We start from the raw sequence: 24,617 nt of genomic DNA, 5'->3' as shown, positions 1-24,617 counted from the left end.
TGCTGGGCTGGGCAGTAGCTGTTGGCGAGGCACACAAGACAGAGGCACATTCATGGAATACAGCTCAAGAGAAGGGAATTGTACCCAAGCTGAAAGGACCTGTGGTGCACATCCTCTGAGATTTCAGCAGGGAAGAGCCAGGGCTTCTGTAGATCAGATCTAGCAGTTTATGAAAAGGCTAGAGGACTGTGGCTGGCTTGGCAGCCAGTTCCACTATGCCATAGCAAAGTGAAGAAAACAATGAATAAGCTGTCGGGGTAGCCCCGCTTGCGTGCAAGAGAGAGGATGGTGCGTGGGAGATGGAAGCAGACGCTGCAGCTGCAAAGAGGGCAGGTGGCAAACCCCAGTGGTATCAGGAACAATTGTTCATCAGCAGAACGGACGACATGTGCTTCGCTCTTCTGAACACCCTCGCAGGGGCTTCCCCTTAAAGAAATCTGGTTGGCATCTATCATGCGTGACGCATCTGTCCCCACTGTTTGTAGAAAGTGGAGCATGTTAGGGGAGCTTGGTGCAGTGCTGGATGTAGGTCATCCTTATCCAACTCCCATAAAAGCCATAAAGTTTACTGAATGCCTCCAGCAAAAGGCTGGTGAGGTACCCAGACGGATGCTACATGCTTAATCCAGGCTGGTCTGCACTTGGAAAATTACCCAAGCAGCTTCTCCAGCTGTTAATGAATACAACATCAGCTTGTTTGTGGAGAGCAAAACAAAATTATCTTTGTTCTGTTTAATTTTAAAATAAGAAAGCCCACCTAGAGACTATCTTTACATATCCAAGTGTGGAGCCTAATTTTAATAACAGATAAGATATTGCTAACCATAGATTCCTTTTATAAACATAACAGAATGACTGCTATGAAGCTCCTTTTTAAAAAATGGAAGGACATCTAGGAAGGACTTTTATAAATCTTCCCAAATTTGCATGACTCTCAGAGGCATGGCTGAGTTTGTTCAGTACTGCAGAGAGATGTCTGTAGGCATGAGCTTCCTTGTAGCATATAAACAGTTTAAATCCCTCTCAAAAAAAAAATAAAATCTCAAACCTTATCTCATCAAAATGATACACAGAGGATTAGGCTACTTGACACCCACTAAGAGTGCACTTGCACCTGGTGCAGAAGTGTTAACTTAGAGGGTCCCCTTTCTAATTTCAGCTGTATCCGATGTTTTGGATGCTGTGGGACTTGCAGTCTCCTAACAAGGTGCTCCAGGCTGTGAGTTGCAGTTCCTTCTCTGCCACTTGGTAGAAGAATGTCTGGTCATACAGGCAAGTAACAAGGAAATCTTCAGTCCTAAGTTCCCACATGCTCTTCTGTGCACTGCAGGACAACTGCACTTTTGTTTGAAGATGGACACGTCGCTGGCACATTGTTTAAAAGCCCCTCGAGAAAGGCTGTCTGAACAATTTTTTCTGACTCACTAACACTTCTTGTGTGTGTCTGAAGACAGTGGTGGAAATTAATTGCCCTGGTGAATTTGGTCTTTTCCGTAGCCATAGGTCTTACATCTGTTAAAACACCGAAGATGTGTGTGCAAAAACTTCTATAAATAGGCCTTGTTACCAGAAAGGATGGATGCTGCAGACCTCACTGCCTCTAGCTAAAACTGTGGATTTTCAGCAAATCCAGATAATATGGAATCTGTATTTGAACGCTCCCGTTCAAATTTTGTGTGTGTATGTGCTGCAGGCTGCTGCACAGGGCCTCTTGCTGTGCTTTGTAGCAGAAAGCTCAAAACCAGCTGATGTTTAATTGCTTAGATGATGATTTTTTAAATTATGATCAAAGGAAGATGCCTCTTCAACATTGCATATCCTAACCTGCCACGCTAGCTGTCAAAAAGTGAGTATTTCAATATCCAGTTTAAGCTGTGTGCCCCTCTAAACAGTAATTGCCATTAATGAAGCTATTCAAACTCATTATTGTAGCATGAGAGAGGCTAAAATGGTCATTGAACAACAGGAATGCCAATAGGTGTTTGAAGACAGACGGTGTATTGTTCACCTCCTTAACAAATGCCATGGCGACAAGTCAATTCTTCATATACGTAGCAGCACAGCTTATTTCTGTACCGCTTGTGCAACCGCGTGGAAAAGTCTGTGTTTGGGAAGAGCAGGGAAATGCTTCTCCAGCACCTGGTGGCACTTCAATCAGATGCGATAACCAGACAGCAAAAATTTTCCACCTCCCAGAACTGATGAGATAGTTTGCTCTACTGAGACACCAGTGGGTCACAGCTCCCTTCTGCGTCTTGGCTAATTCTGCAAACTGGGACTCAGTGATTTTTGGATACAGCAGCAGCATTACCACGTTAAACTGTTCAGAGAGCCAAGGAACTGCAGTCAGGATGTTTTATGATGTGTAAAAACTGAGTATGTCATTCTTCAAAACAAACTGAGTGCCCTTATTGCAATCCAGCAAATGTCCTTCTCCCATATGGGCTTTTGTTACAATAAATTTATTACTTTTATTGTCAATAATACTGAAGGGGTGTATTGACTTTGGACAAAGTGCTTTACCAAAGCAAGCTAAACCACTGAGAGTAATCTAAGCTTTTTGGCTGACATTTGACAAAGGGCTGAGGCCCAAAGACGTAGATGAACAAGTGTTAAAACAGAATCCAGAAGTCTGAGCTCACAGAACACGGGTTTTAATTAAAAAAATGCTGATTCTGACATAATGCCCATCATCTGACTATCAAAACTCGTAAGTAATCCACCCTGCTTTTATCTGTTTCCTGCAGCGCTCACATCTACATATACATTCCTGAGCTAGAGAGCTGCCTACAGTTTGGTGAAGGATTCTGCATTCAGTGAATATTATTTTCCATATGGTCCCTGAATTCTTTCTGTAGGTGACTATAATTGATACTAAAGCAATCTGGCATCCAACGATGGCCCTATTTATAAGAGATGATCATGTAAAGGCCCATAGGTAGGAAGGTAGCCTTGCCTGGCTCTTGCCTACAGCATCCTCATTAACTGCAGCTTTGGTCAAATGTCTCTTCCCAAAACAAGTTGCTAACAACCTGATATACTTCTTAGTTCCCTCCTACAAGACAGCTGGGCCCATGAACACCTCAGATCTTCAAAAACTACAGGCTGACCTTGGTTAAGGAGTGGGGAAGGCAGGAGGACAGTTACTGGAAGGAAATGAAGATGACCGAGGAGTTGAGCTCGGTGGCCTTTCACTGATGGGGAGAACATTTGTCACTTGCTATAATTTTTGGAATGTGATAAATTAGTAGAAACTGCATTTAATTTTATGTGACCTTATAATAGTATCTCTTTGCTTCCTCTTCTATTTGGTTGAAAGCTGGCTGATCACCTTATATAGCACTTCTTGGGACAAGAAAAGTCTCTGCACAGGTATCATTGAAGGGCCTTCCTTCCTGTGATGCTACAAATAGATAGTAGGTAGTAGATAGGAGGTAGATAAAGCTGAAAAATATTTGGAATTTTAAGTGTCTCATCTTTGACTTTAGCAGTCTGAAAAGACGGTGCTTCCACCACCTACTATTTCCACTGGACACTGCTACCCTCAATGGAATAGATTTCACACTAAGAAATGTAAATTTCATTTTTCCAATTTTCTTATCCTTCCAAGTGATCCCCCTCTCACCTTGGCATCTGTTTCTTTCAAATATATCTAGGTTGCTATTTTTCCTCTGCTTTCCATTAAGCATGCTCTTTAATAATAAAAAAAAAAAAATCTAATTGAATTTTTTTTAAATTTAGTTTTTTTAAAACAAAAGCTGGTAAAAATGAAAATACGGAACGCCAAACAGGGGGAGGCTGCTGAAAGAAAAGGCTGCTATTTTCAAGAACTGTGGTGTCTTAACCATCTAAATACACAGGACATTTCCACCTCTAGTACTGGTACTTCAAAGAAAGCTATTGCAAGCTGCGAGCGCCAAAGGATTTGGGGTGAAGGCAGCTGGAGAACATCAGGGAGTAAGAGACATTCATGCAGTTAAGGAATCATTCTGCCAACCTCCCAACACCACGATTAGGGGATGTCCATCAAATAAAAATAAATTTGTATGATGAAGAACGATTTCCCTTTCTGAGAGCTATCTTTGTAGCATAGGTTTCCCGCAATAGCATTTTTTCTAGCATTTCTGGTAATACCTGCCTGGGATTTATTTGCTGTGGGTAGGGACTGCGGTGATTATTGTCTGTTGCTCATATAGTTTCTGTTTAATGATGAGCAAATTTCTACTGTGAGGTGTATGAGTAATATCATCACACAGAGGATCATGGACAGGACACAGAGAATGGCTACAAGAGAGCAAGACCATCCGATCATCACACTGTCAGAGGGCCAAAAGCGACCACCTGAGCTCCCAGCACATTTTAAGAGCTGTTGCTTGTAAGATATTACAGAAAATTCATACGAAAGGCTATGGCCATCAACTCCAAAAAATGAGGTTCTGAAAAGTTCTGTCTCCAAAAAATAAGCAAATGGTCCCAACCCAAAGGGGACAGCAGGTAAGAAAATGAGAGCGAATCCATCTGTTTGAACCTGGGGAGACGAGGAGAGCTTGGGAACTGGACCTTAGGAAAGGATAGCTTGCCCAGGGCTTGCAACACAGCTACAGCACCTATAGAAATGATCCTCTGAATAAAAGGACACACTGCTTACTTTTACGAAATGGAGTCTTATCACATGATTATCCAAATCAAGAACAAAGTGAAGTATAATGCCCTGGGTCTGAGAAGCATCAACCTGACAGCTCTGATGCTTTCCTGAGAGCAATGTGGTATCATATTATTCATAGATCATGCGGTATAAAGCTGCCTAACCACTAACAGAAGCGAGATGAGGTCATTTCCCAACAGGATACAACCCTGCAATAATACGCTGTATTTATAGCAAATCAAGTTTTGTAGTGCAAGTTCCCTCCAAGACCATCAAACCAACATTCAGCACGTTTAACTATTTGCTTTGCAGCACACAATGCCTGTATTAAAACTGTTCAAAGCACCACAAGACAGATTACAAGGTAACTCCCTCTGCTGGGACCAGCAGCTTCATGTTTCATAGTCTAAAACATGAACACACCATATAAACATACACAAAGAATCACAATATCATTTATCTCTGACAATTTCCAAGCGCTTTCCCAACCAGCTGCCATATTCCTGTTGCAGGTGAGAATTTTTCTGCTGTTAAACTTTGAAGCTGGAGCCCAAATACAACCTTACACCTGCACAAATGAGTATCTTTATGGCTCCTAAAATAGGGTTGCATGGTGGGCACAAGGCAGTGGCTCTTCTGCACCACCCCATGCTTGCACGGTAATCCATATGAAAAGGAAAATCAGCCTGAGGTGTGGAGGTGAGAGGTAGGAAGAACATAATCGCAATTAGGATTTTAGCATATTAATCATCTTGGTGTTTCAAAATGAATACACCTCCTACAGACTGAAAATCCTAACTCTAGTACAGGCAAGTACGCTTACTGGAAAAGCAAAAGCAACACTGAATGAAGGAAATGATGTTGCAGAACAAAAACACCCCATAAAGAGGAAAAATAGTCTTATTTTAAGCAAAATACTCTAAATTATATATATATTAAAATGTCCTAAAGCATTTCATGGGTTTTGTAGCACCCTAGAAGCCTCACCAAAGATATTTAGAGCAAAATGGTCTTGAATGTTATGACAGCATTAATATTTCTATGGAAATTTGCACACCAGTTTTGAAAGGTCCAACTGGACCTCAGATATCTGTCTGGTGAAAGACCAGCCATGGTGTCAGCCACTCATGTGGATCACAGGAGATCTGATCTTATTAACCATAAAGTGATTTAATTAATCAAAGTGCAGCAGCTGCAGTGAGAGAAGCCATGACACAAGTCCCAGGTCAAGGACACAAGTCAGGCAGGTGATGGGCTGAATATTTTGTCTTCATTTGTACCTTTTCCCACCCCCAAATTATCAGGCAAACCTTCAGAAAGGTCTTGCTTTCATCCCAGTGCAGAAGGACATTTTTCTTTAACATCAAATAAAGCAATTTCCTCCTTAGTTCTACTTTCATTGGTTCTTCTGCATGTCATCTGAAAAAGGCAAAAAGAAAATCCTTTTCTTCAGCTGCCCTCTCTGGAGAAGAAATGCCAACCTGTTTCCAACATAAAGACTAAAACTCTTTCCAAAGCCCTATTTGGACTCATGACAGCTGCTTTGCCTGTATATGGAGATATATATCCTTCAGTATTTAATGTCACCTTCTCAACCTTTATCAACGCTCCAGTAATTATTTTGAATTATAGTCCAAGAGTACATGTGGTAAGCCCCACATGTACTATATACATGTAACATAGGAAAGCTATAAATAACTATGAGAGAAACACCTGCCAGCTAAACTTAGAGCTGAAAAAGGAAACGTGGACACAGCTAATGGAAACTCTAAAAGCCAGAGAAAAAAATATCTGAAGCTGTCGTAGCTGTCCTGACATAGCCGAGCTGTGACCGAATGCCCTGCATAAGCTTAAAAGTACATTTTGTATTTCTCTCTTACCGAATGTATTTCTTTATTATACTTCTTTAATGCATTTATTTATCTAAATTTTTTTTGTTATTTATGGTGAAATTAGAGATGACAGAATATGGGTTTGAAAGTGCCCCAGCTTCCTGTGTCATGAGGGTGATTATTAAGATAAGGATGTGAAATCAAACCAGATGAAAGAGAATAAAATCATGAAGTGAAACTCTGCATCTCCCAGAATTAGCTACTTGTATTTTCCTCCGCATCATGCAGACTTCCCTCTATCCTGGCACCAAGTGGTCGGGGTTCTCCACTTTTAACAACAAATACCAAGCGAAACAAAATAACTCATAACCTCATATAGGAAATGAGAAGACTCCCTAAAATAACAAAAAATGAAATAAGCATTCAGAAGAAACTTCAGTCTGATTTTCAGGGCATACAAACATAAAGGATTACAAACTGGAGAATGCTGAATATTAGCGCACTGTGAATATTTGGAGCATTTCCCCCATTATTGCCATTCCGGGACTGACAGCACTTCCCCATTGGGAGTTAGGCGGTCACTTCAGCAGTAAATTTCCCCCCAACTTTGACATGTGCAGTTCTCACCATTTCACTAAGAAAATGGGGATGGAGAGAGAACCACAGTAAATCCAAGCTGTGGATGAAAGTGAAGGCATCACGGAGATAAAGGTGAACCAAGGAATCAAACGCTACAGCCCACATCTAAACAAGGTGTAGTGATTTAGGAAACTGGAGGAAAAATTGAAGCCATTTTCTTCCACACTCCAACTCAAGAACAGCTTCTCTAAAAATCTGAGAAGTATTTAAAACTAAGTATTACATAAAATCCTATAGTAATGAAGGCCTGACCTCCACCAATGCTTGAGAAGAACAGGCTCTCTGGAAATAACAGTGAATGGCCAGAAAAACGCAATTAAGGCAATACTTAGGGATGGAAAGTTAGAAAACAATATTATGGGCAGAAAATTCTCCTTCTTGCTGCCCCTTCTGTTGGGAAATTGATATGGAAGCAGTATTAGGATATGTATTTTTTGTCATGTGCTGTTATTCTCCTGAATTAATTATGAATCATCAAAACTGAACAAATATAGTAATACATTTTATATAATGATGTAACATAGGATTTTTAGATATAAAAAATTCTGATGTGGTCAACAATACTAATTACTTACTAAAGCCAATAAGGGCCCATTTAATACACTGTAAATGCATCCCAACGAATATCAGATCAGAAAGCAAGAGCCCTCCAGTAACTCTTGAAACTGCATCTTTCACAAGAGCTATCTTTTGTCTTGATGCACTTGTCATTTGAAACATTTACTTTCCAGTTTTACTAGAACAGCAGAGGCTACAGTATAGTCCTGGGAAAATACAGCAAACGTCCTACGGCATAAGGAACAGACTAGCAAGGCAAACATTGAAAATTAATTGTGTAGCCCCGTACCCACAGAACTGTACGTTCTTCTCTGTATGTGGAATTACTTTTATCAAGAGCCATCACTAGGCTGTATTACTTTATACCACCATATTTCTTATTATTGACTCCTCTGTATCTGTTGGCTGCTTGTTCTGCAAAGAACATTTTTTGGCTGACCTGTTCTGCATTTGGAGCCCTCCTCTCAACGTTATGTTTCTATAGGCACATTTATGCCATTTAACTAATTTATCTCAGCCTTTCATTTATCATATTCATGGATCACAGCCAAAAAGCTTTGAAATCAGCCAATATGCCTGTTATAGTGTTTCATATCCTACGCCTGGGTAATAAATTCACTGAGAAATTAATCGTGGCTTTTTGGAGCTGCCACTATGTTCTTTACTGAAGTTCTTAATTACAAAGCTGTTGGTAAACAATGAACAGTTTGGAGAGAAGGATGCTTTCTGATGGAGCTTTTGTAAAGTTTTGAGATAATGGCCAAGATTAGATAGCAGCACCTCTGGACTCAGTATGCAAATTTACAGTCATCTTTTTTTTCCTGGGAGCAAAGTTACACAGTCATTAATTTTCACAGGAGAAGGGTCACACACTGAATGGTGAAAAGCAATTTTGAAATATATTGGACTCAAACTCAGCCAGAAAAGGGAATCAAATGCAAGTATGGCTTATGTTAGAGTGGCCAAATCTGGCAGCCCAATAGCTGCAGCTCTCATTACATCCTTCCCCACCAGCCCCCACCGACAGTGGCCAGACCTATGTTCACCCCAGCAGTAACTCCCAGACCCCCATGCCTCTTGGGTAGCTGGCTTGGACTTATGGTTCCTCCAGTACCGGTCACAGCCCTCTGGTCTCTCTGACCACTGGCTCCCACACCTCCTCTCCTACTTGCCAGGTAGTCCAGCTTGATGTTTGCTAGTGAGTGAAGCCTATGCACATGCACGGCTGGCGGAAGCGCATTAGGAGAGCGCTCTGGTCTCACCAGTTGATGGCCCCACACCTATAGGACCCTGTGCTCTGTGGTCCCCTCTCCCACTACTGACACTGGGACCTCTCACACACATCTCTCCAGGTGCTGGCACCTCAAACCTGTGGAGTCCCCATGACCCCATGGTTCCTTCTCTACTTGCTGGCACTTTGGATCCCAACACACACACCAGAGAGAACCTTCACCCTGGAAAAGAGCAGTGCAGTTTAGGAAGAAGACAAGACAGTCCATGGTGATCAAGCCTGGGGCTTTACTGGACAACCATACTGAGCAGCCTCCTGTTCAAACCCAGCTAACCCCATTTACCCCTGTTTTCCTCTGTTATCCCACATTCTTGCTCTTGCCCTCCATCCTGTAATGAGTTCCATACCAGCTGAGACAACAACAGCCCTGCAGACTGCAAGGGGGTCAGGGAGAGCTGCTGGTGGCCTGTGTAGGTTGGTTTCACAGTGGGACCATGAGCTGAGCCCCCTCCTCTGAGTTCCAGGGCAGTCAGGCTGGGGTCCCCTCTGCGCCCATCAGTTTGTCAGGGTTCATTGCCGCTCCCTGGGCACTCGTGTTTTCATTAATTAGCCCTTAATCACATGACCTCACAGCTTAAAACCCAAAAAACATCTGATCTCCTCCCCAAATCCTGAGGCATCACAAAAGCCAACTTGCAAAGAGCAAAGTGGGAGCCGTCCAGACGAATCACTGAACTGGGATGGTTTCTGCAAGCAGATTAATCAGTCAATCAACATTCAGAGTCAGGGTAACTCAGAGAATCTCAGTGTATGCATCCAGTTGTGCTAGAATATTTTTAAAGCCATGACCAGTCAGGTCCTGATTGGCTTAGGCTCATTTTAAAGGTTTTAAATATGCTTTACCTGAACTGTACTCAAGAAAGGTGCAAAACATCTACATATTCCATTAATAATGAAGGGAATCATTGTCCTCTCCCACTTGCCAACCCGTACCAATTAGTATAAAGGAAGGACAAACACAACAGGAAAACTGGGGAGGGGGGAGGAGAACCCACAATTCCTACATCTGAATCATATTTGCAAGCAGCGATCACTAAATCCAAACACTTTTGTAATTGCTCCCCTGACCATAAGTTCTGACCAGAAAACGCAGAAACACAGGCTGCACTGGTTATTTATAACAGAGGGACTCTGAAGAGAGGAAATAGCTGAATGCCAGGGCGGCTCCCATCGCAACACCACATGCTGATTCACTCCAGTTTTCTGTCAGGCAACAAACAGTATTTAATTCTGCTTCCTAGGAGAAACGAGACTTTAACCAAAAACTCCTCCAAGTTTTTGGCTAAATTCTGGTGCAATATATTCCATTCCAGAAGTGGGAGATTACAGAAAAGACAGAAAGGCAACTTCTGATCAGACATTACATCTGTCTTTCTCCTGCCCTTGCCAAATCTGCCCTGGCAAAAGTTAACTCAGTACTTTTTCGAAGAGGTAGGGTGAATGCTACCTTGGCCAGTGCTCCTTACCCCACTAAATTATATGCCACAATTGAACTCAAAGGATTTTTCATATTTCTTCTTTCTTTCCAAACTTTTTTAAAAAAGAACACACAGCCAATTTTTATCTCATGAGCCTTATTACCTGTAGTATTGCTGCAGGTGCCTGTAACTTTGTTGAATTGTTCAGATACCTGTTTTTTGTAGGCAGAATTGTTTGCACATAGGATTTAAAAAGTATTAATAAAGTAACATATTCCAGTCATGTGAGAATAATATAAATCAATATGAAGTCCTTGTAAAAAAACCCTGCAGAGGTTCACTCCAAGGGCAGAGTTAAGGTTACTGGGGTGCTCATCAGTGATCATTTTTCTGCATGCAGAACCTAGATTTCTAGGATATGGTATACCTCCAAGAAATCCATAAAATACAGGCTCCCATTTCCGTACCTGTAAAAACTTGTTCATTTTTCCTGTGTTACAGTCGGTCTTAATCCAGACTGTCTTTATCTACCAGTGTGTTGAGCAGAAATAATGTGACAGAAAGGATAGGCCTTGATGAAGGCACTCCAGTGTCACCGTCAGATAAAAACTTGACCACAGAAAAAGTGGAGAGGGATAAATCCTGGAAGAGATGTATAAATGAGAAATAGCTGAGCCGTATGAAATCTAATAAAACACAGACTCGCAGGCATTGGAGATGGAAAAGACCTATTAGGTCATCTAGTCCCAGCTTCTGCCAATTCAGAATTGGCCCCTAGAGTGATGTGCTGAATTTTAAGGAAAAAAAAGGCTGCCAAAAGCTTTGTCAAGCCTGTTACACTTGCTTCAGGAGAGAGAAATTAAAAACCCCAAACCCAATGAACAGGCTTCAAGTCATGGAGGACTGACAGTGCCAGGAAAACTTGATTGTATCCCTGTCTCCTTACCAAATCTCAGTGAGGAGCAAAGGGGTGGCTTTCCAAAGTCCGGAGCGCTTTCATACCGTATGACCACCACAGCTAAAACCAGGCTAATCAGAAACAAAAATCAGAGGCGGGCTTTGCCCTCAGGCACGCTATGGGAATTTGTGTTCCTCTATATGGAAATGTGTTCCTCTGGCAGCTATATAGGGAATATTTATTGAGATTTAAGTTATCTGGAAATGCCAAGTGAAGGCGTGTTCCTTCTAGATTGATGCCTCCAAACTATGTTAATCTAGCCATAAAACAGTCTTTATAGTCCCTGTGACTGGGTATTTGCTACCAGATTGTTTTAGCCCTCAGCCTCTCCACACCTACACAGATTTGTATCAGAGATGCTTCCTCTGGTTTCTATGAGGCTGTCAGAGCTAGAAGGGCATGCTGCATCTTACCACCTTCAGCACAACAAGACGGTGTGAGACAGCTGTCTGAGGGTAACGGGGTGGGGCTGATTACCAGGAGACAGAAATGACAGCTAAAAAGCCACATTGGGAGCCTCTTCTGTAAGTAAAAGGGACTGTTCACACACTGCACTCTCAAGTCATTTATCTACAAGGAGGGGCTTCAGGCCCAAGTAGCTGAGATTGCTGGAGAAGTTCCTGAGTGTTCCCATTTCCCATCAAGGGCAGCAGGAGCAGATGGGACTCAAAAGCATGGAAGAGCCTGGACACTAGCAGGGGAACCAGGTCAGCTTGATGGAAAAAGAGAAGAGTATTCTGAAAAACAGGAAGCATTTCTTTTTCTGAAGGATACAAGTCATAAATGCTCTTCTAATTTCATGGGAGCAAGGTTATTTTTATAATGCTAGCAAGTCACAAGTTGGGATTTTTTTAAGTTTTCTAGTCTAACATACTCAGAAAGTGAGATTTAAAATTTACCCATGTGCAAACAATCATTACTGTGTCTTACACACCATTCATGTCCCTCCTACAAGGCTTAACCATGGCTGGGGCTTGAGCTGCTATCTAAACACCTGCACAAAACACCAAATATTTGACCATTGGTGAGATATGTATAACATTACAGAAACATACCAGGAGACTGCGTTCCCTCCTCATCATACAAACCTGGTCTACTGTACCTATGATGCATTCGTCAAGCTTGCCATCACAGGTGGGAGTTTGCCATGCCATATTTAGTAAACACCTCTTATGATTTTGTGCCATGATACTGGATTTAGATGAGCTGACAGAGAGGGGAATGCCACTTTCAAAGCAATTCCCATGTTTTCTACCCAAGCTTACCACACTGCAGCTCAAATCCCACCTAACTTCACTCCCAGCAAAGCAAGAAGAAGGGGTATGGTTATGCATTCCTGAAGGCACTGAAAGCCAAGCATCTTTCATAAGTGACTCACATTTTTCTACAGCTTTTTTACTATAATAGCTATTTAAATCTTCACCAGGGTTAATGACGTACAGGAAGAGGCCCTTTCTGCACTCACCGTGGTTTGAGTGTCTCACGCAGTCTCCCAGCATGGCGCTGAACTGCCTTTGAGCTTCTGGCTCTGGAAAGCAATAGTAGCTGTGTCGGGCAAAGGGCTGCCACAGGTAAACCGGGAACTCCCTTGGAAGCTGAACAAAGGCTTGAGCGACCTCCTTCTCACTTGACCCTACACAAAACAAACATCTCCATTTGAAATCTGCAGATTTCTTGGGGGTTTGGCTCCTTCCCTCTGCTATGACAGAAAGAACAGACCTTTACTAGCAGGGAAGCATGAGACATGAAAAAATCAAGTCTCCTTCTTGATCCAGGTGATTGGGCACAGAGGGCAGGGGGACACAGCTGGGACAGGCAAACTGAGCAGGCACCAACCACCTCTCTATGTTATACCATAGCAACTTCATGTCAGCTTGTTTTCTATTCAAGATGGCCATAAACTACACATTTTTGGTAAAATTTCAAAGACACTATTTCATTGGATTGTAGCTGCTAGGACAAAGGTTTTCATGGCAAATACGTAAGTTAGTGGGCAGCTCTGGTCTCTTCCACATAGACACCATATAGGAGCATATAGTCTTCCATGTAGAAATTAATTGCATTAAACTGTGTAGGAACAGTGGTTTCCCTCTCTCCAGGGTTTCCAAACACAACTGCAAGCTGGTCTGGTGAACTGTCACTTCAAACTCTTGAAGGTGAAGCAAAGAAAGAATTAAGTATCTCCAGTTTCCACCTGCCCTGAGTCACTGTGCACAGGGGGTGCCATACAACACCGTTTACAGATGACCAAACCCAATCTTGTCTCTGTGCCATGCATCAAGATGAACACAAGATGTTCATTTCGGAGGGTGTTCAGCATCGCACAGAAGGAGAGAAGGGCCATAAAAAAACTAACTGAGCCACTCTTTGTGAAGGGAGAGCAATGGGAAGCCCACAAGCAGCCTTGGGCTGCTCCACATCACTCAACCCCACTGCTGCAGAGCTGTGGTGACACATGGAAGACAACTCCAGGCACCACTGCCCTATGCTACCACCCTATGCCTTGGGAAATGGATGTAAGGGGAACACCTCCCAACGGTCATAACTTCAAGTGGTACAAGACAAGACATGTCTACATGTTGCCCTTATCCCTTTTCTTATGTGACACCCCATCTTCCAAATCTGACTCTGCAATATGAGATCTGCTCCCTTAAAGCCCGAATTTTCTCCATCTTCATGGGGTGGGGGCAGGCAGGACAACAGCGGTTCCTGTCACAGAAACAACAAATTCAGCAGCAGCAACCTTCCTGCCCTCTCTGTGGGACTTCTTATCAACTGTGAGTCAACACAGGCAGCTGGCATCTAAAAATGGAAACAAATAAACCAGGAATATTAACAAAGCCTGGGAACAATGGTGGTGTGGTTCCTGCCCTGCTTCTGCACAGCTTCCAGCAGCTTTGTGCCGGGATGCTGGAAAAAACAAGGGAGCCAGCATTTTTCTGAATGTTAGCTTATAGCATCTTCTGTGTACATCCACTCTGGAGCTCTGCTTTGACTTAGGAAAAGGGCTGTGTGCATCTTCTGTTGCCCCATTTTAAAGTCTAGCCAGAAAGCCTGCCCAGAAGAGGTCTGCATAAGAGCCTGAGGTTTGGCAGTTCAGCTTTGAGCAGGGCTTACCAATAGGATCTGGAAAATGTTTATCAGACAGCAAATTGTAATCTTCTTCTGAAATCAGTACTTTGCCTCCTGCAGGAAGAACATGATATTTAGGGCTGGCTCCTTTCTGGTAGGCCTGAAAAATCAAGAGAGAGGGAGTCAAACAGTAGTTTAAGGAAAGGGAAATCATAAAGCACAGAACTCATTTACATAGCTAATGCACAAGGATATTCCCCACAGGGATATTTTTTTTGTCAGACTGATTTTGGATACATTTCCTGGAAACGTCAAACCTAAAACATGGTTAAATATAAAAAACATTTTAAAATATCATGGCTTATGAGCCACGATGAAAAGACAGAAGGGAAGGAAAAAGGATGGGATTTTCTTCTAAGCCCTATTCATTTGATTTGTCAGCCAGGATGTGTTTGACTCTTGCAGCTGCCAAACGAAAAGTTTCACTGTAGTCAACGTGAAGCCACCCAAAAATTGCTACTTAAAACCAACTGCAGAAGCATGCTGGTGTATTACAATGACATACTGATAAGAAATATTCCGTGATATGCAAAGGAAGGTTCAAAGCTCTGTTAAAGTGATTTGCTGATTCTGGCAAATGTGTATGGCCAACACAAGGGGCTTGGTTGTACCCTCAACCACCACTGTGGAGCTTCCAGCCATCTCCGCAAGGCTGAAGCTGCCTTGCCGAGGACATTTCATCTAGTATTGTCAAAAGAAAGGTGGCAGCAGTGGCCAATTCACTTGACACCAGTTTCTCTGGGAGCATAGAAGAACATAAAAGGAAGAAGCATTTACCTCTTTAGTCTCAAAGCAATCCACACTGTAGTCATTTTTGATAACGACATATCTGTCCTTCCACTTCTTCAGATCCTCAGCAAAATGCAGCAGCTCTGCCTCATATAAGACGGTCCCAGCTTCCGCCGGGGGCTACAAAGGCAATTTTCTAGATTTGAAATTACTCTGGATTACTGACCATTTTGAAGCTTTTTTTCCTACGTTTCTGTAAGATTGCTACGAGGGCTTTCGAGTCTTCAAATGCAGTTTGGAGCCATAAGCATCATTCTGATTCAGGCAGATACTACACACACTATCAAATTCTTGTAGCCTGAGGTGAGGAAGCCAAAGAGAAGCTCTGCCTTCCAAAAAGAATTCCAGATTTCTGAGACAGAGATGTTCTTATTTACCTTTTGGTTGGCATGCTGAATGCAAGATGACTTGTAATTCATTATCTCCCATTTTCCACTACACAACATCAATGAAAACATTTCATTGATGCAACAGTTTTATTATAAAATAGTAAATTATTTCCCAGTTCTTTGTAACACATTTGCACCTGTGTTCTTGTAACTGATATGAATCTTTCTGAAAGTCGTGGCTTTTCTATTATCCCACCTTTTACATCCACTTCATTGCTTTACCCTGCTCATTTCAAGAGCATTGGAAACACGTGATTTCCAATATGGCCAAAAAATTCAGATTTGTATCTTTGTAATATTGAAGGCTGGTTCTCTGCATTTTCCTTGAATGAAGAGACTTTTGTCTCTCTTTTTGTCTCTCCTCCTCTAATAAAAAACAGCTCTCCATAGCTCACTTCTCAAGGGGGATTATTGCCTTCTTTACAGAACGCTGTCATCATGGCTGAAAGGGTTAATTAAGTTTCCTACATAAATGTCTACCCTGAATGTATCATCTCTGACCCAAGATTCTTGCAAAGCCTTGCAATCAGCTGGAAGCAACTAGTTTTGTCCAAGTGTCTAACCCTACCTTGATGAGATGCATCCTTTGTACCAGAAACTTGTGTTATGGTTCTTCTCACAGTATGATGAGACAACCAAACACAACCAAAACAAAGATGAATTTTCAAAAATAAACTTTAAACCTGCACCCAAATGCAACTTTTCCACCTAAAACCTAACTAAACCAAATCCAACATCTGCACTTGCAAATCTATAGTGTGCAGGTGGGTTACATAGAAGAAAGTACACATGTAAAATGTCCTAGATACACATTTATTATGTATTCAACTATCCAATATAAGAAGCTTAAAGAACACTTCTGAACTGTGCTTGTATATATAGAAGCATTTAAATAACTTTAAAAATACTTTGGGCTTGATTTTTAGAATCTTTGAGTATCTGTACCACCTATCAACTTTACTTGAGGGCATTCAACCCTGGGAAAAACAAGAAAACCAAGCCAAGTCGTTAGCTGACACACTTGCAGCTCATGCTTTTCATACATTTTGACTACTAAATGTGTGATTTAAATAGTCAATACATTAATTGTTTCATGCAGGAGAGCAGAGCTGTATGGCAGCTTCAGGATGGTGAAGGGCTTATGTGCCCTCGTACCTTGGTTTTCAGGAACCGGGACTGGGAATCCCGATGCTGCTCCAGCTCATCCTGCACATGCTTGCAGAAAGCCACTGCATACTGGCGTCTGTAATGGGGGCTGAAGTTTTTGATGATGGCCTCTGTTTTTCCTGAAGCAGAAATAGAGATGTACTTGTATTTAATGTACAGCAGCTTAGAAACTGTAATGCAGAACCAAAGCAGTTATCCCCAGTGACCCGAAATATTGCCCAACTGTACCAAAGGCCACTTGCTGCACAGCATATCAGGAAACCCTCAAAGATGCATTCAGCTGTTGTGATGACCAAGCGCAGAGGGAATTTGTCCGGGTCTTAATGATATAGAGAAAACACTGGGTTTTGGACATTGTTTTTCCTTCTTAGAGTGGGCAAAACATACCCCAAATCCATTTCTCTAAGGAAAGACACTATCTGGCTCTCTCTAGGACACACCGCCAGAGCGTGAGTGTTTAAGAGTTGATAAGGTTTTCAAAGAAACACATACATAAGTGATACCGACTAGTATCTAAGTGATACTGGCTAGTATTTATCACTGTTTTATTTTCCAATTTTATCACATAATCATAGTTTAAAAGCTGACTCAAAGCTCCTACAAAGGATGTTTTCTAGGCTTGTGCACTCAGTCTCTTCTTTGTTTTAATGTAAACATACTCAGTCATGCTGCAACAAACACTAATCTTGTATTGTCTTGCTATGATCAGGATCTCATCAGTAGCAATAACAGCAGCAAACACATGGACAGTCTCATTTCTGGTTATCTTAAAGCAATTTACAAGTAATTAACTCATTAACCCTATCAAAGAAATAATAATGCTTTCCAGACAGAGAAGTGAAGCTAAAAGTTAAAGCCATGTGCATGTATGTGACTCAAACAGTCTGCAGCAATGCAAAACCTAAAACCTGGACTATGATCTAGATATCAATCAGACCATCCTGGATACTGGAGAGATCCCCCGTATTAAGGAGCCCCATCACAAAGGGTTTTTTCGGAGTATAAAACAGAGAAACATAATTTCACACCTCAAGCAATTTTGATGCTTTCAAAATTTTCTTCTGCTTGGGTTAAAAAAAAATCAAATTTCTGTGTAAGACAAAAAATGGTAGTTCCCAAACTGTGATTTCTTGAAGCCTTTCATATACGTGGGCTCTTAAACCAGGACTGGCATTCAGACTCCTGAAGGGCCAGAGTAACCAGCAAGAAACACTGTGGAAGTCCTGGAAAAGCTGAACCACCTGCATCCTGTGATGATATTCCCAGACGGACAAATTCCCCCCAGCCACCCACCAGCACAACCACCAAAAGGGATTCACTGTGAGTTTTCATGATGCTTCTATATTTTACACAACGGGCTGTGAGTCTGCAGCAGCTATGATGAAATCAGAGATCTTGACAGATTTGCTGCTTCAAGCACAGAAGCACCGTCCTCCTAAAGTAGCTATGCAAAACTTCCTGGATTACTACTGATTTTATTGCCATTTCTCACTGAAAAATGGGGTTTAAAAGTCAGCACAATTCCCAGAACGTTCATGCCTTTCTTCATCTTAAATAATTTAAAATATGGCTAAAGAAAGAGAAAAGCTGTGGATCATTATGAGAGTAAGTGCATGGGATTTTACAGGAGAAAGTGCATGGGATGCTCTGGTGCAGAAGATGCTACAGTCCAAGATTTATCACTTCCACCTACTTTATTTTCATTTAAAAACCCAAATACATGTGGCAAAAAAGAACTAGTTTGCTAAGGAATTCGCAGAGATGAGCAATAGCAAAAGATTTTGTAACGTGCTTATTTCAGGTCCAGCTCCGATTTGCTCCTAATGTGGGACATTACCGGGCTGTTAGAGGTAATTTCGCCAATTCAGATAGGCGCAGTATTAAATTACTCCATAACTTCCTGAAAACTACATTGCTGTAGTTTTGTGGACGTGCACACAAAAGAAAAAGCTATACATCAGCTTCTCTGCTTCTGCAATTTTATTTTCAGTTTGATGCACAGAATTTGACTCACCTCTCAAGTTTAGGGACAATATTGACACAACCTTTCATTCCAGCTACTCCTGTGTAACCAGCTCTCCTTCTTAAGCATCAACAGGATCGCTGCCTTCAATTAAACTGAAAGCCCCTTCTGCTCCACTCCTCCCCACTTCCAGTCCCACACCACCACTGGGTTACAAACCAGCCACCACTTTGAGCCCTGCCTGGGTGCATGGAGGAGGTGGCTCAGCCAACGGACGCATTTGCAGAGTCATTATACAAAGCCAGAGGGATGTCAGGAGGTTGGATTAAGTTTTTGGGTATGTAAGTTTTTCAGATTTACTTGTGCAGCAGCCCCTGGTGCTAATCTGGGCTCCAACCCTCCAGTTTTAAGAGATCAGATTTTTTGAGACCTAGTGATCATAGGACGTGCTTGTGTATAATAGCAGGATACCGGTGCTGCTGAAGCAGAAAATCCCTGCCCATCTGACAGCCTTTTAAAAACCAGCCTGCTTTAGGCAGGGGCATAAACTTATTCTCCAAATAAGGACAAAGCTTCCCAAAACCTTCTTTATAGCATTTTTTTTTTCTTCCGGTCCCAGCCAGCAATAGGATGTCGTTGGCCCCAGCCCTGGTGGAGTTTCCTGCTCAGGCCACTGCCAGGGTTGCCCCTATTTTGCACCGCAGCTTTTTCTTTTCCAGCTTGCAGTGGCCTTTTAATCTGTTACAGAGGGCTCTGGGACACTGGACCTTACTTGACTACTGCCTGCATCCTGCAGTAAAAATTTGCAGAGGAAGTGGGACAAAGAAAAAAATTCTGGTGTTGGGAAAAAACCCCAACAATCACAGGAAATACCTGTACTTTTGGCAAAGTCTTTCAATTATGGCTAACTCAGCTCAGAAGTGTGATTCTTCGGTGTCAACATTTCTTAGATCAGCTTAAAGTATGATGACCAAAAAGAAAGGAACTATGCAATTCCTAACATATATATAAATGAGAAATATTATATCAATGTGATTTCTATGGGCAGAATTTATTTACAATCAAACAAAACATGAATTGAAGAGCAAATGCTTCATGCGGTTTATTACAGTCTTTGTACTTCTTGTGGCAAAGGTTCTCTGTATTAAAAATCTACCCCTTCTTAAAATTAGAAGAAGTTGTTTTTTGAAGAGGTTGAGAATGGCATTGCACAAGGACCTGGCCTTGCACCGCTTGGCTCAGTAGGAACTGCAACATTACCTGCGGGTGAGAAGAGATGTGGATGGACCCTTGAGCCATTGTTCACCAATGGATCTTTAAACTCTTTTGGTTTACAGGAGATAAAAATATGCTATCTGAAAACAAACATGAAAAACATGACTGGAAACAGACAGTCATGAGTAATAGAAACTCTTCCCATGAAATGATAACATGGGGCAACTGGAGATAAAATACTCCAGGGTCGTTGAAAAATGAGTTCCCCTAATTCTTTTCCAAATTTAGTGTGGCTTGCTTAGTCAGAGATGTTTATATGAAGTAAGGCCAACTTTCCTACTCAATTGGTCTGGCAAAAGCACAGCTCCAGCCTGTATAAATGTCATCTGAAACCCAGCAGCTAGACTGATGTTTATCCTAGGAGAAGACAAAATGTGATTATCTCCAGTAGAAGCCCGCATGCAACTGAATTTACCAACAGCAAAAGACAGCAGCAATGGAGGTGGAATGATTTCTGTCAAGTTAAGGTGGCAACGGTCTGCACACACAGATGTCACCCTTTTGTTGAGAGTTTAGATCCTGCTAAAGAACAAACTTTTCAAATGCTTCATGATGCATCTTTTCTTCTGCAGAACCACCAAATGTCATTGCACTGGGAAACAAGAAACATCTGCCAGTTGCCCCACTGGAAACCTGGAATCCCCCCCACCCCCAACTTGTTTCTTCCTACTTGTCCACTGCCTTTGACATTTTTAACTGTGTACCACCTGTGTTGGACACTTGGATGTAACTCCAAGTCATCAGACCCACAGCATGTTCTCAAATACCTGACTTTTTAATTTGGATTTCACTGTTTTTATTGAAATACACTGACATCCAATGTTAAAAAATAAGGCCAGTCTTTGGCAAGTTCTCCCATGAATATCTGCTGGTCTAGCTGGCTTTCAGCCTGGTGGGATGGCCACGCACAGCCTGGCTACCTCATCCTGCCACACTCCTCTGCTCTCTCAACAATGGGTTGCCAAATGACCGACACGGATGCAGGTCAGGAAAATTCAGGAAAAAAAGGTCACAAAACAATAACTTCTCAGCTGGCATACAAGAGAGGCACTGCTCACACTCACCAGACTTCAGCCATTTGGAAGTTAGGAAGAGGTAGGGACTCACCGTAAATGCTGTTATTCCACTTAAATATTGTAGTTTGGTAGCAAGATGACCCTTACATGGGTAGCAAGGTGACCATGACCCTTCCTCTTCATAGCACAACTGCTTGCACTCAGCAGCTTTTGAATGGGGTTTTCAAAAAATACCATGATCGCAACATTCATAATGGAGGTCTGGGGGACTTATCTTCTTAAATCATTTAAGCCCTTGGTAAAATATAAGTTGTGCCCTGAGGGACATGAACTGCAAAAAAAGTAGATGATTTGCTGTATCAAAACAAACCCTAGACAAAATCTAAAAGAAACAATAAGCATTGTGCATGCTGAATGCCAGTGCACCCAGCACTTCAAACAAGTGTGAAGTATTGAGACAGAACAGGAATGAATGACTTTGTCCTTGTATTTCTGCCACAAGGCCACAAGCAAAGGCATCAGAATTGAAGAGAAAAAGACCAGTTGATCATACCCACATGGTGCTTCACCAGCCAGGAGTGCAACCCACAACCAGGGACATGCTTTTGAAGTATACTTACTGCATGCCTTAACATTACTCAGCAAGTTCAGTAACAAGCTTTAAAATTACTTACTATCCATCCATCTATCTGGATATATAATCTTATTCTCATAGCTCAAAATAACTTCAATGTTCAGCTCATAGATCAACTTTTATCCCAAGTCCAAGATAAACGCATCCTTTGATTGAGATAAACATCTAAAACTGTAGATGCTCTACCTGAGCCCTATGAATCGGCAAAGCTGTATTTCAGTAGTGGCAGCGCTGAAACAGGATGGATGCTTGCTGTGAAGAGAGAGAAGCAGCCTCTGCGGCTTCTGCTGCAATATGGTGCATAAAAGCTTCTCTTCCTGAATTCACCCGTTCATTTCAAACATCATTATCACTTATTAAATGCATCTAGGAACCAGAAAACCTGTAAAAGCAATTCTCTTTGGCATATCCTCTCTAACAGTGCCCACCACCTTCCAGTGCTATGGGACATGTAATAGTGCAGCAGCAATTACCAGCAATTCCCTCTTTCCTACAGTTTTCTTTCTTGTGCACTTGCTTATGCTATGTCCTGGTTTCAGCTGGGATGGAGTTAAATTTCTTCGTAGTAGCTAGTATGGGACTATGTTTTGGACTTTTGCTGGAAACAGTGGTAATAATGTGGAGATGTTTTAGGTGTTGCTAAGTAGCACTTAACACTGGTCAAGGACTTTTTCAGCTCCCCGTGCTCTGCTCGGCACACAAGAAGCTGGGAGGGGCACAGCCAGGAGAGCTGACCCAAACTGACCAACGGGATATTCCATACCATACGATATCATGCTCAGTATATAAAGCTGGGGGAAGAAGGAGGAAGGGGGGGACATTTGGAGTGATGGCATTTGTCTTCCCAAGTAACTGTTACGCATGATGGAGCCCTGCTTTCCTGGAGATGGCTGAGCACCTGCCTGCCCATGGGAAGTGAATGAATTCCTTGTTTTGCTTTGCTTCCTCGTGCAGCTTTTGCTTTACCTGATAAACTGTCTTTATCTCAAACCATGAGTTGCCTCATTTCTGCTCTTCCGATTCTCTCCCCCATCCCACTCAGGGGGGAGTGAGCGAGCGGCTGCGTGATGCTCGGTCGCTGACTGGGGCAAAGCCACAACAGGTACACCCAGAAACTGTTTAAATCCAAGTGCTCTCAGGCTTTATCCTACGCGTACAGGGAGGCAATACAAAATGCTCTCTTTGTTGTTGAAAGCATAGCTCAGTTGGTCTGTATTTACAGAAACAATATTTAAATTATTTGTGAGTCATGACTTAATATCTGTTATGAAAAAAAGGGATGACAGACACAAATCCTGCGTTCTGATTTGGCTGAATCATGTCCCCATGGGTTTGCTTGTACTCACTGAGCCAAACGAAGAAGCTCTCTGATGGAGCCGCCCCACCTCCCCATGCTTACATGCTGGAAAGCATGGTTTGCACCTGATAAAATATTGAAACCAATTATTTACTCTCAGCTTTGTTTTGTATAAATGGAGACTACTCTCATTAAAATCTTATAGTGCTGTAACTACACTGGGGTGTGCACACACCCAAATTTTTCATCTGCAAAGTGAACACCAAATTGCACTGGTAAAATCCCAGTTAATCACCCGAAGCTCAGTCCATGGGAAAGAATAATACCCATCACACCTCAGATCATCCTCCTCCTAAATGCCAGCATATAAGCACTTCTTGGGTGCTTAGCCCATCTTCTCTACAGCATGAGCGGGAAAGTCGATGCTGTCTTGTGAAAAAAATCAGGTTCCTTAGCAAGCTTCCCAGCTGAGACTGTGGTTGTGGAATTTGTGCTTCACCAGAAGTGAAGCTCCTCTCTCAGGGCAAGCTAAACAAACACATTTGTAAGTTCATGTAAACTTGATCCACAGCAAAGGAGGAGCCAAAAATAACAGGCTCTATTCCAGCCTTGCAGATCTCCCTTGCTACAATTTTACTCGAGTACTTAGCTCTTCCTCAAGTGCCCCGCTAAATAAGGCGGAATTTTATACTGAGCTGCACAATTGTTGGACTTGATGATCTTAGAGGTCTTTTCCAACCTTAATGATTCTGTGATTCTATGAATTATCCCATATATTTGAATAGGTTTATATACCTATAATGTTCTTCTCGGGCAACTTCATGGGCATCTTGTATTTCAGAGGGAGTAGACAGACCTGAGTGAGACAGACCTCATTCATTCAAAAAAAAAAAAAAAAAAAAAAAAAGAGGCTTGTTTTCTTAAGAGTAGCTTGTGATTTAACTACAGATCCTGCTATTTTAAATTAATTCTGAATATGGCCTCATTAAAAAAATGCAGAGCAAAACACAGAGCACTAATCCTGCTTAAACACAGCCCGTCTCTTGGGTCAAACTCAGCCAGGCTTCCTTTCCCCTTTCCCCTTCCCTCCCAGACCAGGATGAAGAAAATTCTTCTTGGGAAATGCAGACACAGAACTATCACACCTTTGATCTATGGTTAACCATCATTATCCTAACAGCACATCTTCCACGCCTGTGCCAGCATCTGCTATAACCTGAAACTCTCTGGAGGATATCTCAATTGCTATCACATTATTTCCATGCTACGTCCTTCACAAGAAGCACGCAATTCCCTCCAACTGCACAACCTGTTGCCAGGGTATTTTATTTAAGACCAGCTGCTGTTAAGATGGAAATGCTCAGAGAGATGTATTTTAGCATCAACCCATGATTGCAAAGCAACAGGCTCGGATGACACGTATCGTGCACACCTGAAATGGAGAAGTAGCAGACACACAGACATCTGAAGATGTGACTTGTAGCCGTCCAAGCACAATGTATTTCATTGAAACAATGGAAATAAGCTTCACTGAGACTTTTTCACCATCAGATACAACTACTCAGTCAGCACATGCACTTCACAGACACATGCCAGCCCTGGGACACCGCTCCC

The 24,617-nt window shown here is 42.1% G+C and overlaps 1 protein-coding gene across 1 annotated transcript in view; it reads right to left on the bottom strand.

Moving 5' to 3' along the window:
• Positions 1–24,617, bottom strand: part of NIBAN1 (niban apoptosis regulator 1) — a 69,157-nt gene that overhangs the window by 21,967 nt on the left and 22,573 nt on the right. Inside the window, exons 2-5 of the mRNA XM_075096780.1 lie at positions 16,807–16,937; positions 15,251–15,382; positions 14,459–14,573; positions 12,807–12,974 (exon numbers count right to left, since the gene is read on the bottom strand). Of these exons, the coding sequence (XP_074952881.1) occupies positions 12,807–12,974; positions 14,459–14,573; positions 15,251–15,382; positions 16,807–16,937 (546 nt within the window). The remainder of the gene's footprint in view (positions 1–12,806; positions 12,975–14,458; positions 14,574–15,250; positions 15,383–16,806; positions 16,938–24,617) is intronic.

This window comes from Phalacrocorax aristotelis, chromosome 6 (genome assembly GCF_949628215.1).
Source record: "Phalacrocorax aristotelis chromosome 6, bGulAri2.1, whole genome shotgun sequence".
NCBI classification, from domain to species: domain Eukaryota; kingdom Metazoa; phylum Chordata; class Aves; order Suliformes; family Phalacrocoracidae; genus Phalacrocorax; species Phalacrocorax aristotelis.
Note: the sequence above shows the minus strand (reverse complement) of the source record. Positions and strands in the feature narration are given on the sequence as shown.